The sequence below is a fragment of the Haliaeetus albicilla genome, chromosome 7, assembly GCF_947461875.1.
Source record: "Haliaeetus albicilla chromosome 7, bHalAlb1.1, whole genome shotgun sequence".
NCBI classification, from domain to species: domain Eukaryota; kingdom Metazoa; phylum Chordata; class Aves; order Accipitriformes; family Accipitridae; genus Haliaeetus; species Haliaeetus albicilla.
Window position 1 is genome coordinate 37573324 of NC_091489.1, and position 16056 is coordinate 37589379.

At 40.4% G+C, this 16056-nt stretch overlaps 1 protein-coding gene across 1 annotated transcript in view; it reads right to left on the minus strand.

Moving 5' to 3' along the window:
* Positions 1–13967, minus strand: part of XRN2 (5'-3' exoribonuclease 2) — a 52778-nt gene extending 38811 nt beyond the window's left edge. Inside the window, exons 1-13 of the mRNA XM_069787768.1 lie at positions 13803–13967; positions 6792–6919; positions 6600–6711; positions 4994–5105; positions 3803–3861; positions 3634–3723; positions 2483–2555; positions 2326–2376; positions 1819–1976; positions 1329–1403; positions 1093–1226; positions 943–1000; positions 744–851 (exon numbers count right to left, since the gene is read on the minus strand). Coding sequence (XP_069643869.1) covers positions 744–851; positions 943–1000; positions 1093–1226; positions 1329–1403; positions 1819–1976; positions 2326–2376; positions 2483–2555; positions 3634–3723; positions 3803–3861; positions 4994–5105; positions 6600–6711; positions 6792–6919; positions 13803–13877 — 1233 coding nt within the window. The 5' untranslated portion in view covers positions 13878–13967. The remainder of the gene's footprint in view (positions 1–743; positions 852–942; positions 1001–1092; positions 1227–1328; positions 1404–1818; positions 1977–2325; positions 2377–2482; positions 2556–3633; positions 3724–3802; positions 3862–4993; positions 5106–6599; positions 6712–6791; positions 6920–13802) is intronic.
* Positions 13968–16056: the final 2089 nt, after the last annotated feature.

Genomic DNA, 16056 nt, shown 5'->3' on the forward strand with positions numbered 1-16056 from the left:
CCCGAAAAAAAAAAAAAAGTAGGAGACATTAAAGTCCTAGAAACAGGAAAAGAGGAGGCTCAAGGGAAGATATTTCTTATTCTTGGGCCATAGAAACTGAAAACTTGAACTTCAAATTGGCATTTGCACTTCAAGAGAGGTGCAGGCTGCAGCAATTATAAACAAAACATTTTGCCAGCACCAGCACAGTATTTTTTGATTGGAAAGTAAACACAATTCTGCTCTTTCACTCACAAGGTGTTTTATCCCCTGTACTTAATGAATAAAGTGGAATATTTCTGCAAAAAACTGCATAAAAGGCAGAGACAGACCAGAAGAACAATTTATGGACACATTTCAAATGGCAGTACTACACAGCAAGAATGCACTTGGAATTCAAATTTAGTATTTCACCCCTGGTCACGGCTTGCACTTCCACAAGTTGCAGTAAATTACAAAACAATTCCTTCTTCAGTTTTCATAGCGGCTATTCAAAAAGCTGCAGGCAGTTAACAGAACTCACATACAGTTTTCATTTTGCTGTTACTTGGGATAACAATCAGAAAAACAGTCCTTGCAGTCCAGGAAAAGAAAATCAACTGGAAGCACGCAATTCTTTTTTGAGTATGGAGGAATTCACTAGAGATTATAACAAAAAAATAGAAAGTTTGGTTTTTTTCCTTATTCTGTTAAAGGAGTGTCACAGTCTAGCAGTAACGCATGTGATTAAAACCAAACACCAAGAATGTAACAAAAAAAATTACATCATCATCTTTCCTCTTTTTGAAAATACTATCTTCAACTTCTCCAACAGCTAACATGATCATCTGGACCCGCTGTAGGTTGACAAAACCACTTTCTGTGAGGTACCCCTGCAAATCAGAAAATAATATAGTTGAAAAACAAGCCTATTTTTTTAGCGAACACCCAGATATTTTTAAAGAAAAAGCAAAAAAAATTTACCCCAGTTTTGTGCACCACATTTTTATATATGTTAACCAAGCGATCAATTGCTCCCTCCCTAAAAACAAACAAACAAAAGCATGAGATTCTTATAATTTAAAACCACAGTAGGTATAGTTGCAGGAAAAAACCCCATATATTCTCATCTACCTGATCTCCAAAGATGGCAGATGAGGAAGAAAGTCATTTCCCACAAAGAAGCACATAAAGACCCAGTCATCAACACTTCTTTCAAAATCAAAAGTGAAAGGCAAACTGGCCATAGTGAGTTCTCTTTCCAAATACTGCAACACACACACAAAAGAAAAAGGACATTAGAAAACACTGTGTATGGAGTTTAAAAGTATTGTTTATATAAAGCAGACATAGTCACTGCTTCAACATACCTCTCGCAAAACACATAATCGGATGAAGATAAATTCTTGTTCAGCAATAGGAAGACTGTCTGCAAACTGATCGTGCTAAAATAAGAGGAAAGAGTTGCATGACATCCAAGCTCACCTTAAAGTTTCTCAGCTCAATTTTAAAGGCTTACTTTGAGAGGAGTTAAGAGGTATACAAGCACAGTTTGTCAAGTTCTTATGCCAAGCATGCATTTTACTACTTTGCATGTCTTAAGTTACTGATCATTTTCACTCGCCAGTGAAAAAACAAAACAAAACGCCACAAGTGAGGATGTTAGGTTTGGCATAATATTTTGGTGCTACGGAAGTACAATTTTTACTCATTAATGTGAGAGGAAAGCTAGGTAATTCCAATAATATAATTTGCATTCTGTTTCAGCCAAAACCAACAGCAAGAACAATTTAAGGATCTCATTAAAACATAAATTAGCTTACAGACAAAAACAATTTCTAGAAATAGCAAAATTCTTACCTTGCCTTGTTTTTCTCTGGGCAAACCTTGGCAATCCTTAACCTCATGACCCATCTGGTTACAAAGAGCACATGGCTTGGGTTTATTTGGTTTAAACTCTTCCCTAATTATAGTGAAGTTTGGTTCATGTGTAGCTAAGCCAAGCATGATCAGATCAGCTACCAATCAAAAGACAATAATAAAATAGAATGAAGGACAGATACTATTAATCTTTTTTTAAAAAAAATAAAAGTTTAAAAGCAAACTACATTCTACCTTAACCAAGTGTGAACACACAGATGTGCTTACCCACAAACTACCCAGACAGCACAACTAAGTGAAAGTTAGCCCTTCAGCTACAGACAGTGCTAGATCTTTTCCCATATATTACACAGAGCGTTCAAAAACTAACAAACACACTGTATTATTTACACAAATACAAGTGAAACCCTAAAAACTACAGCCCAACTCAAACAAAACAGCACAAGAAAGCTTAATAGGACATATTGCTAGCAAAAGAGAACTCACCGTCAGCCCCACACAGACAATGATGAGTGTTTGGGTCGTGGTTTGGTTGAGCTATACAAAAGAAAATTACATTTAGTCAACCAAAGTGACGTAAAATAAATTACTACTGACCATACCTTAATTTAAAACAAAATGTTCACATTTATTTGAATTTTACCTCTTTGTCTTCTAATGTAATCCATGATTTTATGTTCACCTTCACCAGGAGCACTAGCATCAGACAAAATAACCTGTGAAACATTTAAATTATGTAAACAATTTATGCCACCATAGTAAAAAACCAACTTATGTAGTTCATATACTGAATCTGACTTATGAATACTTGAAATTTTAATCTATAGTTTTAACTAAAATATTATGATTCAAAATGAAATTAACTAATGAGTTTGGAACCAATTAATAGACCTTCATTTTCTTCTACTAATTCTAGGATGAAGCTGACATATTGATTCAAATACCACTGAACTTATCACATCATTAAGTAACATAATTTATCAGAAAACTTCAAATATCAGGGCAATTGAAATATGCACTAGAGAACTAATAGATAAAGCAGACATATGTCTGCTTCCCTTTACGTCTTCTAAACGCGTAGATACACTGATACATTATCACATTATACACTTCCTTACACTGATGTCCAGATGAGCATTAGCGTTTATAATTCCCTCCATCAGACATGAGTTGTAAGCAGAGTCAACTGCCCTCTAATTAGACCACTTTAACAGTCAACTTATGGAAAATAAAACAGACAGCTGCATCTGAGAAGACTGACTACTCTGCGCTCTTGTACAGAGCAAACACACAGCGTTGTCAGAAACAAAACTCAGTGGGAGTAGAGTGGTTGAGGAACAGGAGGAGAGAATTTCAAAGTCCAGAAAACTGCCTGTTATCTATTGTCATCCATCATTAGAATAACAGAGAAAATGCAGCCTACCTGAGGTAGCAAACGAGTTAAAAAAGAAACAGTGAAAAGAATACATATACAATGTATCTTGACACTTTTCTCCAAAAGAAGAAAAACTATTCCTAAAACCCTGTCTCCCATTATATCAAATTGTGGCTTCTACTATCAAAGCTTTTCATTGCTCTTAAATGAAATCAAAACAAACGGTGCTGTTAGATTGAGTTATTAGGATGAAATGTATCTCTGAAGTCCCAGCAGAATGTGCAAGTTGGTCCACTATTAATAACCACACAATGCCAGAAGATGAGACAAATCTGTTAAGTTTATATTTTTCAATCATATCTCAACCCAGCCTAACAGATCACCTTAATTTTCCTGAAGTATGAAGCTGTGAAACTTACTGTCAAATTCTTCCACCCTGGGTCACTGTTCAAACGGTCAGCAATGTAATAGCGGAGACATTTAGCAAGATTGTCCATAAACTCAGTTCCCTAAAAAGTGACAGAAGAAGATAAATTAAACCTTCATTCAGACACTGGCAATTGTTGGTTAAAGCGCAAGATTACTTACCGGGGTAATACAGTTGCTGTCAAACCTCTCTTTCACTTCTTCTGGAGGAAGAATGCCACCTAGAGCGATAAAAACATTTAACAGAAGTAAAATACATTAGAACATTAAAAACATTTTTGCATGACAAACCCAGATGGCTCCCCTGATAACAACTAGCACTTATTGAAAATTAGTTTGTTAAAAACAAAACAAAACAAAAAACCAAACCCCAAACCAACAAAACTAAAACAGCTCTTACCATTATATTATCTCCATCTTAATATAAGGTGTTAGTATATTTACAAACATTACTTCAGGAAAGTGATTTCACTACCTATTCTGTCAAAAGACTGTGAAAGAAATCTCAAAGAAACTAAGCTTGCTAAATGAGATAAAACATTAGGAAATAATTATTTTCTTACATATTCTCCCCTATGTTTCCACTATCTATTCACTTGGGCTCAAACACAGGGTTACACCAACTTCTCTCATCTCTGAGCTTCATAAAGGGTCTTCGTAGTCTAGAAATGCTACAGGAAGAAATGTTAAAAAAGTTTTTGTCCTCCCTTTTTAATCCCTAACTAGGTTACACAATGGCCCTCTCACTTGGGCTACAGTATTCATTCCTCCTACACAGTCACCTGAATTAATTGCTCCAGCCCAGACAGCATGCTTCAGCTACACACACTCCTTTCACTCGAGTCATGTCACTGTCACCCTTAGGAAGTTGCACTGACTTTGTGTCCTCACTGAGTTTAGAGTTTCCACTGTCAAGTAACTACCCTTGCTTGCAGTTCATTATTCCTCTGCAGCGTTATTTTCATTTGATCCCTGCTTTTAAGCCTCAACTCTCCTTTCAACAAGCCCTACAAATTTGTACTTCCTTCCATAAGCGTTTTGGTTAGTTTCCCAGTACTACATTTATCTCTGCTCTTCTCTTCAATTTTTTTTCCAAAGGAATTAAGAGTATTCAATACAAATCCATTTCAGGCAGGAGACAGAAGAAGAAAAGAGTGACATTTTGTTTTATCTTAGTTCTTAACTTTGGAAAACACAGATCCATCCTTCTGAAGGCTTGCTATCCCCCTCCTTCTCCTAGTAACACACAGACAAATACCCACTAAGCAAGACATCTCTTTTCTAAACCTCACTGAAGTATTCAAAACAAGTTGACTCTCACTTGAGAAACCTGAGACATGGTCACAGTTCTACCTTTTGCCAGAATTTCTCGTCTTATTTTTTGCTTCTCTTCAGCAGCTTCCATGCCCTCCTTTGATGCTCTGAATCTTCTTGACCGCTGTTGATTCATTTTTGCACGTGGAGCCTAAAAAAAGGTATCATAATGCTTGGTTCAGCTATTGCATCTGGACAATCACTTCCTTTCTGCTAGTTGTTTTTGGTAGCCAAGACAAGTCTTTTGAAGTTGGTCAGTCTGTAGTTATCCAAGCATTTAACAAGATATCAGTCTAAACCGTAACTGAAACAAGGATTTGTTGTCCCTCCCTCGTGTCACCACTTGCTCTCATATAGCAGCACTGGGAGCTGGACATGTTTCTGAATAGATCTCTTAAGCTTCTCCGTGTGGTAGGCCAGCAGCATGCACAGCTGTACCCCCATCTCAGAAATCCACAATGCTCAAGGATTCAAAGTTTCCCTTGCAATATAAATGAAACTTACAGTGACATGTATCTGAAACCATTATTTATTACATACCCTTTCTCCAACAAGAAACTCCTAACAATTGTATTTATAACTCTCTTGAAAACAAAAAGACTACAGCAGACAGTAGTTAGCTATTACTTATGGCAGGAATGTTGGGGTTTTTTAAAAGGCTACATCAACATTTAGTTGCGATTGCTTCTATATAAAGTGCTTCTCTCACAATGTAGAATGACTGGCATTGAATCTTGTCCCTCTCTATTCTGTCACATTCCTCTCTATTCTATTGCATTTTGGGCCATACATATGCTGCATTCACTGAACATTGCCATATTCAGCCTCACCAACTTTTGTTTAGGTGCATGGCTAGGGATACTGGGGGAGGAGTGCGGTGGACTGTATTTATAATTACATCTCTGATATTTATCCATTCAAAAACAACACAATACACACATATGTTAGGAATTCCTGCACTTGAATTCAGGTTAAAAAATCTTTTTACTTAATGATACTCATTTTACCTTTGAGAAACTGAAAAGCCTAGAAAAACAGCCAAAGCTTAAGAGACCTATCAGCAGTCTCTGCTAGGCTATTTTGGCATCTTTCACCGAGACTACGCAATCTGGATAGAAAAATACTCAGTAAAGCAAAGTTATTGAGAAAAGGTGGTATCTTTCACTAGACCAAATGATGTAGCAAGGGGAGATGAGGATCAGGTATGGAGAAAGACAAGCTTTCAGCCTCAAATATCCGTTAAGACTAGCCTGTGAAATATTCTGTAGCACAACTAAGTCACTGCCCGTTTTAAATGCACCTGCTTAAATGGTTTTCTCGTCTTTCCCTGCCTGCGGCATAAATTATTACTAAAGCCACAAACCAGAGGAACATAAGTAGTTTCAGAGTGTTACTGTCTTGCAGAAGCAAAGTTCAGACTGCAGTAGGCTACAGTAGCCAGCTCATACAACCCTGTGGACAACAAAACCCATGAATACTTTTAATTACCCTCACCAAAACTAAATTAACAGTTTATTTTACCTGTTGTTTCTCACGTTAGAAAACTATTTCCCAAAGGATCTTACGAGAGCAGATGACATCTTCCCTAATTTTAGAAACAGCCATTACTGGCTGCATATCAATAAATAAGTATATCAATACTTACTACTCCATCTATAGCCATGTAAAGAAGTCGCCTTGGTCTTACAATGTTGAAGATCCTGTCAATATACTCAAAAATTGCAACCATCATTTCATCTTCATTTTTGGGTGCTGGCCTAAAACGTAGAGCATTCAATTTAACATCTGAAATGCTATCAATAAATCCTATTTGTAAAGAGATAAAAAAATGCCTTACTTGTCTTCTGGATGCGTACAAGGGTGAATTATACCATTCATATCCAAATATAGGTTATCAAACTCCACCTCATTAGGGTTAGGTTTGCTTGTATCAATTGGAGCCTTGACGCCATTGCACTCTTTAGCCTGTGAATACAGTTGAAACAAATATTTCAGTACTTGAGTAGAGAATTATCACAAATAACCAAGAGGTATTAATGTACAGACTCATAAAAGTTTATTTTTTTCAAGGGAAGTAGGAAAAAAAGATAGAAACAAGCTACCCACAGAATTACCTGAAGATGCATGCTTACATTATTAAAATAGCACTGCCTTTTTTTTTTTTTTAAGGTGTTTATAAACTAGCACAACTAGAAGATATTACGATGCGTTATGGCAGAGTTGGTTCATTTCTGTTGATCAGCATGTATTATAAACAAGATGTTTCCATATCTCATATTATTCAAGAAAGCAATTCCTTTTACTGCCAAGACTATACTGACTCCCTCAAAATCTAGCAAAGGGACTTCAAAGTTTATAATATGATGCTATAACTTCAACATGATAACCATGAAGAATCAAAATCTTTCTACTTTAAACACTTAGTGCCCCAGATTAACACATCCAAACAAACTTGCACCTCTGCCTTTTCTCACTGCAATCTGGTATTTAAGTCACACACACAACTGGGGGAGGCAGGACAGTAAAAGTGATTCACCTATGGCTGATGACATTGGAGCACAGCTGATGACGTGACAAGCCTCCCCAAAGTATATCAGCACATCCTGCTGAGCAAAGGACAATGAGATTTAACTAGAAAGAGGACTTTTCCCAGATTCCTCTACACAAAGAAAGGAGATTCTTTCAGATCCTACCAGCTGAATCTCCACTTTGGGTACATGTCTTACTTTTCCTCATGACTACCAAAATACACTGAGATGCTCAAACCCCTGAACTTTTCAACTCCTACCTCTGAGTTTGTCTGTGGATATATTTGAAATTCTAAATAAAACTCAGTCCTTACCCTTCCACTTCCAAAAATAAGTAAACTTTTGACCCTAATGCTTCAGTTCTTCTACATCAGTGCTGCTTCTACTGCCAGGCTGCTGCCTAATGAACATGAAACTCAGGCTGCAGTTCAGATGGTAAACTTGAAACGAATTTATAATCGCCCTAAACCACCTATAGCCATCTATGTTCCTGTACTACTATGAGATGCTTGAACACTTACAGCAGGCTATACAAGGTAAACCCAGAAGTACAAAGAAAAAAAATCTCAGCTGAATTGGAAGTAATAAATAATCCCACATTATTTTGCATATGCTGTCACATCAGTGGCAAGCAACCATCTAGGTGAGAAGAACAGTCTCTCTAATCAGCCCCAGAGCAGAGACTGGAGTTGGCACTATAACACCTACATGAAAAACCTCATCCCCTTCTCCCAAGCTGTCAAAGCAAGCCGTTTTGAAACACTCGTGAGCGTTTCAGAGACTGGCTCCTCTGCAAGGTGGATTAGCAACCATGTTCAATTTTGTCTCCTCACCTTACATTTAGGGTTTGGGGTTTTTTGTTTTATTTGGGGTTTTGTTGTTGGTTTTTTGTTTGTTTGGAGTTTTTTTTAGTTTGGTCAAAAGGCTATTAGCAACACTCTTACTGCGATTGTGAGCAACTCGGCATTCTTTCTCAGCATTCTTTCTCCCTTTCAAAGCAATATCATCAGCCAAACATGTAAACCACTGAATTAAACACCAATAGCATCAGTGATGAAGAGACGTGAGCTGATCAAGAAAAAGTCAAATGATTTTCAGAGAAATTATGACTGGAAAGAGTTATATCGCAAAGTTGGAATGAAGTGTACTCTTGAATAGCTTGGCATAAAGTGAAATTAAACAAATGAATGTCATGTTATTATGTAAAGCTATGATCACAGTATTGCATGAGACAGATGGGAAAAACGTGATACTGCTGGTTCTCTCATTCACATGAAACTTATCGGCAGCTGATGAACCAACATCAAGCACTTACTCTGAACTTCTGTTTGCAGACTTGCTGCCCACTACTCATTTAATGAGTTCCCCACACCTCTCATACAGAGCTCAAACTATCAGATTCAAAAGTTAAAAAAAACCAAAACCTTACAGATTGTACCATCAACTTGCTTACAATTTTCCTGCTTAGAGTAGCAGCAGAACTAGCTGAACTTATCCCAGTCTTAAAAGGCAAAAATTAAAACTTCTCAGCAAAATAAGTCTTTATTCAGTATTTACATTTTCCACAGTTATAGGTATATGAAATTCTTTCAGGGCAATTTTGTGAAGTCATTTTGAAATAATTAACATTAAGCCCCTCTATTTCACTTCTTTAAAAGGGGTGAAATTTCTGCTAATTCACATCTGTCTTACACTATTCATCCAAATGAGTCAAATCCTGACAGATGAAATCCTGACCACTGTTTGCTTCCTTTACTGAACTTTCTAGAAGACAAGCACAAAAATTACATGGTTTTAGCAGAAACTAATTGTCAGGTGCAAACACTGCACTGTACCTTACAGTTCTAATAAAGTTACTCTGGGCAACCAGGACTTACAATTGTAAAAGAAGAGTATTCATTCTGGTTTACATCAGATAATGGGATGAGAAGCTTGCCTTGTGTTCTACTTGATCTTTCATCAAACCTCTTGCCAGAGCTAACTGTGACTCAGAAGATATCAAAGGCTTACAACTCTGTGATATGGAAAATAAAATTGCCCCTGTCACAGATCTTATTTTCTGTCTTGAAGGTAAAGCAAAATAAGTATGATCTTTTTCCGATGGCTTCGAAAGCCATTCAGTTTTCATCTGCATACCACTATGTCAGCAACTCCACCATTACATCCTCATAAACCAAACAGATTTTTAATGTAACAGCCTCGTAAAAGGTTTAAGTATCTGGGAATGATATCTCTTTTGATATAACTAAACTGTTCACTTTTAATCTACAGCCTCTTTTGAAACCATTGAAAATAGATCTTCAAATATGATACTTTAGGTGCGCTTTATTAATTCATAAGAATTTGATTAAGAATATTCTCTCCTGGATTTTGTATTATCTTCAAGATCTTCCTCTTATTCTTCCTGCTCAGCTTAAGAAGAAGATTAATCAGATTTAAGAAAAAGAAATAATCTAGCAATGTAAGAGAACAAGGATCAACTTTTTAATATTTCAAAGAGACAAGCTACTGGGAGATACAAAATTTCTGATTAGAGAGATTTATAGCAATCCTAAAATACACATAGAGCTGATTACATCGTGAGAGAAGTTTAAATTCATCTACAGTAAGACAAACTACAGCTTGTCACTACTGTCCTAGTCCGCTCTCAAATTTATAACCAGATTTGAATATAAAAAATTTTAATGAATATGATTTATCCATGTGCTGTCCTTACTGTAATTGCAACGTGCTCTTAAGCTGGAACAAAGCAATGTGGATGAGGACATCAGGATCTGGCACTTCAGTTACGGTAAGTCTAACTTGGCCCAATGGAATTTGTCATATCTTTCCATTTCTTCTAATAAAGAACATTCACTGTTATAAGCTCAATTATTAAAGAAAAAAAGACAATCACAAACTCAGTAAAACCAAGACTATACAAACCTTTACCTAAATATTAGAGCAGTTTTGATTACATAAAGATTAATCTAAATGTTTACAAATGTGATGAAAAAGACAAGTCTTCTGCTCTGAGAGAAAACTGTACTTAACTGTTACAGATTGCAGATATATTTGCTGTTTAAATTGTGACTGCTTTTAAATAGACAGATCTTAAAGCATTATCCAGAAGCAGCTGGACAAGCTTGTAAGACAAAAATGTAAAATACCCATTCATAGTAAAGACAAACCTGTAAAAGAATCTACTTTATGCTGTCAAAGCTCTACCTGCATCCTTCTGATCAGAAGAACACTGCTTCAAAACATCACAACTAAACGTCACCTCACAGTTACTGAGCACTGAGGCTATCTTGCCAGCATGGTTACAAATACGACAGGTAACTATTAAAGCTGCTGTCTAAACCGTCTAACTTTACTGCTGAAATGGATGTTCCTTCATGCAAGTGAACTTTTGACGTAATGAAGGAAAGGGGGATTTGGTGACTGAAAGGCTTGGACTGTACAGCCAGCTATGATGCTGACTGGAAGCAAAAAACCAAACTGTTCCTCTTTGCGAGTTCCCCACTTTGGTGAAAAGAGGATAAAGCAAACCAACTGGTGTGAATTGAAGACTAGTAGGATACACACACATGTTCAGGTGTTAGTACTCTGAAGACCCACAGTCCCAGCTGGGAGAGAGAGAACGCCACATCAACAGTCATATGCTCAATAGGTGTAGCTGGTAGAGAGACATTGTTCTCCAGTTCCCACCAAATACCCTTGCCACCTGCTTTTCTCCAGCAGATGCGAACACGACACATGTACCTGACAGCCCTCTAAACTGAGGGTTACCCAGATCCTCAGAATAGATCACATCAGAGATGACACAAAACCCAAGAGTTTGGTAGTGACCAGAACAATCCCTGCTAGCTGTTAACGGCTTATTCCAGAGTAAACACTCATACAAGCGGCTATTAAGCTACACTTGTAAACCCACAAACCACCTATTTCTATAACAGTTCCCCCAGGCAGACAAATCCTCAAAGCTTACCTATTCACTGGAATAAAAAACTCACTTCTTGCAGCTACAGGTAAAATGAACTTTGTGCTGACAGGCTAACTGAAACCACAATTGCAATAAAAACAAAAGAGTAACTCACAGTTTTAACTGTGCAACATTTGATTAATCCAAACCTATGATTCTGTTTCACTGTCTGAATCTGAAACACAAAAACACTGACCGTAACAAGAACTGAATACCAAAGCTGATCTGTCTGCCATTCGCATACACTGAAATCTTGCTGAAGGCGGGCAGGTAATACAAGCAGTCAAAAAACCCCAGTGTCAATACATAATTCAATCACTTTACTCTCTTTTCCCTTATCGTCTCTACCTTGCCCACACACTTCTATGTCCTTCACAGTAGAGTGTTTCCCAAATGTAAGGCACATCTCTCCCAGGGAAGGACAGGAGGTAGCAAAAAGGCGGCAGCCACAGCACATGCTCAGCTCTAGGGACACGAACTTTCAAAAACAGTACTACAAAGAAGAGCAGAATGCAGCTGGTACAACTTGACAAAAGATGATAACAATTACTTGGAAAAGCATACAGGAAAAACAGTTTGGGAACCATGAACTCAAGAGTTCATCTTCTCAGAAAAACTTTGGCTAAGTTAGCCCTGAAGAGAGTAACTTGCCATGCTCACTACACTGTAAACCTACCACAGTGCAGTTATTCAAATCCAATGCAAGTCTGTGCTGTCACTGAAGGGAGACAGCCCCGTCACTGAAGGGAGACAGCCCCATCCTCCTTGTCCCTTAGGATGGCAAAGCATTCACATAGCTGCAGCGCCGCGCACAAAGGAACCAGCCTATCTAAGAACCCGCCTAGCAAAAACATATAAACAAACATTATTTCAGCTGCGTTACTTCCCAGAAAGGGCTCCCCAGATAACCATACAGACCTCTGCGCTGATGCAAGGGAGAGGATAAGTATAAGCCATCAGCCGAAGGCAGTGACCAGCCAGCAAAAAGCAATCAACAAACCGTACCTACTATGAGTTGCAGGTTAGTGAAAACCACCTGTGGGTCCAGCAGCTAGGTTGGGACTAAGTCTTCACCAAAAAGCATCTTCTGTTGCTATGAAAAGCCAGATTTTAGAGGATGTCTTTGGAAAAATCAGCTCCCTGTTTGGGCAGGAGATATTTCTCCTATACTAGAAAATACCAGCAATGAGACAAAAAAAAGCTGAAGCTGCTCAAGTTTAAAGAGTACAACTACAGACTTGTTTTAAGTCTCGGATGCAAGTGTGACATCCTGTGTTGGTGGACACGTCAAAAAAAATTTAAAAATCAGAGTAAAGGAGGAAGCTGTAGAAAGATGTGAATACGTGAAAGACTGACAAAAATAATTAATAAGATCTGAAAACGATACAACTGTAAACTATTCAAATGCTAGGGGAATGTGAGCCCAAGGAAGCGTATGACCATACGCACACCCAGATATCATTTTAATCTTACATAAAACCCGTGCAGCTATAAAGGACAGCCCAGTTCTCCAATGTCTCACTCCTGCACTCACTCTTGTGCTGGCACCAGCTTTCCTGAGCCCACATCACAATCAGGATCATGGAACCGATCCGCTTCACGGAGACAGGCGAGTTTCCAGACCCACAAGATATTTTTAACCATTTACGCTTGCATTTCCTTACTCTTTTCAATACAAGCAGCTTCACTTTTGTTTTCGACAAGTCCTAAAACTTGCTGCAGCTTGTAATTTACACAGAAGTTGCTGACAAGCAGGGGCTACAAAGAACGTACACGGAAACAAAACAAGAAACAGCAAAAAGCATCCCCACTAGTCCCTATTCACCACAAGTTTTGACAAACACCTTCATAAAGCCTACTTTTTTTTGCCCGAAGCAATACAAAGGCAGAGGCCACCTCGCCGGACAGGGCTCGCATTTCAATCAACCGGCTGAAGACTAGAAAGTCGTAGGAGAAACCCGATTCCCTGCCCCAAAACCCCATTCCTCCCAAGCCGCTGAACCGCTCACGCACCCGAGTGAAAATCAAGCAAGTGCGCTAACTTCTCCTCGACACCCGCCACTTTCACCGAGATTAAAACCGTCCAGTCCAAGGAAAACCGGCAAACCCCACCCCCCCAAATCCCCCGAACCCCCGAAAAGGCACCCGGAGCACCCGAGACAGCGAAGACGGGGCTGGAGGCGGCACAGTACGGGCCGGCCCTAAGTACCGGCAAGTGATGCTTCCCAAACTGCCCGGCCCCCCCCCGGCCTCCCCCCGACCCGCAGTCACGGGGCGGCCGTCAGAGGGCCCGTCCCCGTCCCGGGACAGGAGGCCGGGGAGGGACGGGACGGGGCGGGGCGGCGGCGCGCCTCACCTTCTCCTCCACGCAGTTGACGATGATGGAGGGGTACTTGCGACTGAGCCAGCGGAAGAAGGCCGGGACTCCCATGGCGGAGCGGGGAACGGGGGCGGCCGGACCGCGGCTCTCGGCGGCGGCGGTGCCGGGCGAGGCGGCGAGCAGCGCTTCCGGGGGCAAAGGGCAGCGCGGGGTACCATGGGGGAGCGCGCGCGCCCGCGGCGGCGCAGGCGGCGCCGGCGGGAGGGGGCGGTCACGTGAGTCGCACGCGGCGGGGCCGCCATCTTAGAGGCGGGCGCGCCCCAGTGCGCAGGCGCAGGGCCGAGGGCGTCATGGAGGTTTGAGGGCAGAGGCGGCGGGGCCGCCGTCTGGGCTTGCCCCTGACCTGCCGTGAGGGGCCCGTGGCGTCACATCGGCCCGGAATCTGTAGGGGAGCTCCTTAGGCACAAAGATGACAGTCGGAAGGGAAAAGCCTGAGGCTAAACTGACGTCTGAGGCAGCACCACATGCCGTCCTTGCTCTCAGACGGGGCTCTGTGTGAAAACTTTCCTCCATTAGCTGCCCTGTTAAACAAAAAAGGTAGCTTGCCGTCGTGGGATGGTTTGGGCAGAAGACACATGACAAAAGTGATTCAGGGCATGGCTGCTCTGTCAGAACTAAAGCTGTGAGGCTGCTTTCAGTTTCTGTGAGCCTCTCTCCACAGTAAGGAACTTGGACTGAAAGGTGAGGCTCTGGAAGAGGCCTTTTCACCTTCGAAGGAGGGAGGGAGCTGTTGGCAGCGCTGGCAGGGTGGTGGAAGAGCAGCAGAAGCTGAGGGGATGTGGCCAGAAGCAGCGAGCATAAAATCACTTTTTGCAATTCGTGACAATGGCAAGAGGCAGCGTAAAGAAACCCCGTCCTATTGCTTTGCCCGTTGCATAAGCAAATACTATTAAGTTAGCCGTTTGACGATGTTGAAATGGAATTAAACCTTCAGGCATTAAATAGGATTAACATGAGGAAGATTTTGTGCTCTGCTATGTCCTGTCGCTATACATCACCTTCATTAGGAGGGCAGTGACGGGGGCGAGGACATGAAAAAGCAGCCTGGGAATCATTAACAAAAATAACAAAATCTCAGCAGTGCTTGTTGAGTCAATGCCGCTGATTTGGGGAGGGGAGAGGAACCTTGCTACCTTGCTAATTTGCTGTAGAACAAATTAACCCAATATTGTATTTCTCATTATTTTTAGCCGCACTTAGCTGTTGTTAAGCCATTTTCTGGTGTCACTCCTCTTAATAAAATCTGTGACTTGAATAAATTTCCCCAGCAACTTTGTATTGGCACCACATCTGTGGTATCAGCGAAAGATTGTCCTTTATCTGTTCCTTACAAAGTGTACCCTGATTGAAGTTTCCTATTGTAGTGCTTCTCCTCCTGGAATTTAGTATCGAGCACGACAGCTTAGTATTAACGTTTTGTTTGTATTGATGGGCAATCAGTTGTTTTTCTGATAATGCTAAAGAAAACAGAAGACAGCAGCACTAGCAAATGCAAATGAAATGTGATCATCTTATCTTATAATTACTTGAGTAAACAAGTGCTGAAAAAATTAATACTGCAACAAACATTTCCTTGAAAAGTCAATCTGCATTTTGCTTAAAAAAAAAACAAACAAAAACCCACCAAACAAAACAAAACCCAAACCCTTACAAATATCCTAAAGCAAAACTTGTGCTGCAGGAACTTGTGACCTGGAATCCTCGGTGAGGGAGTGTGCCCAGTACTTGGTAGATGAAGGCACAGTTTTTTAAGAACAAGATAGGCAAGGCAGAGGCAGCTGAGTGGGAGGGCTGCTGTTGTGCCAGGTGTGCACCAGTGAACTGAAAAAAATGGAGTCTTCTCTTGTGCAAGAAGCAGTAGCAGAGGTCTGCCACTAGAGAAAAATAATCTCGTTGACAAACAGCAGTTAACAGTTTCTGCCAAATGTCCGATTTGAAGTGGGGATGAGCTCCTTTCTCAGTACGACCTTCTTTCCCGGGAAGCGACTGCCAGCTCCATCGGCTTCCCCATCAGCAACCGAAGGCCCTGCTTCTCTCTGCAAGGTTTCGGAGTCCAGGCTGCATGCCCACACAAGACTCCCATTTCGGCTCACCAGACAACGGCACTCATCTGGCATTTTTTTGTCAGCCCCTATGTGCTAACTTGTTTTTGTCAGCGGATGTACAGGGGCATGAGCCGAAGTTTCGCCTAGCAGCTGTGTGCGTGTGACATGTGAAAAAAAGACCATAG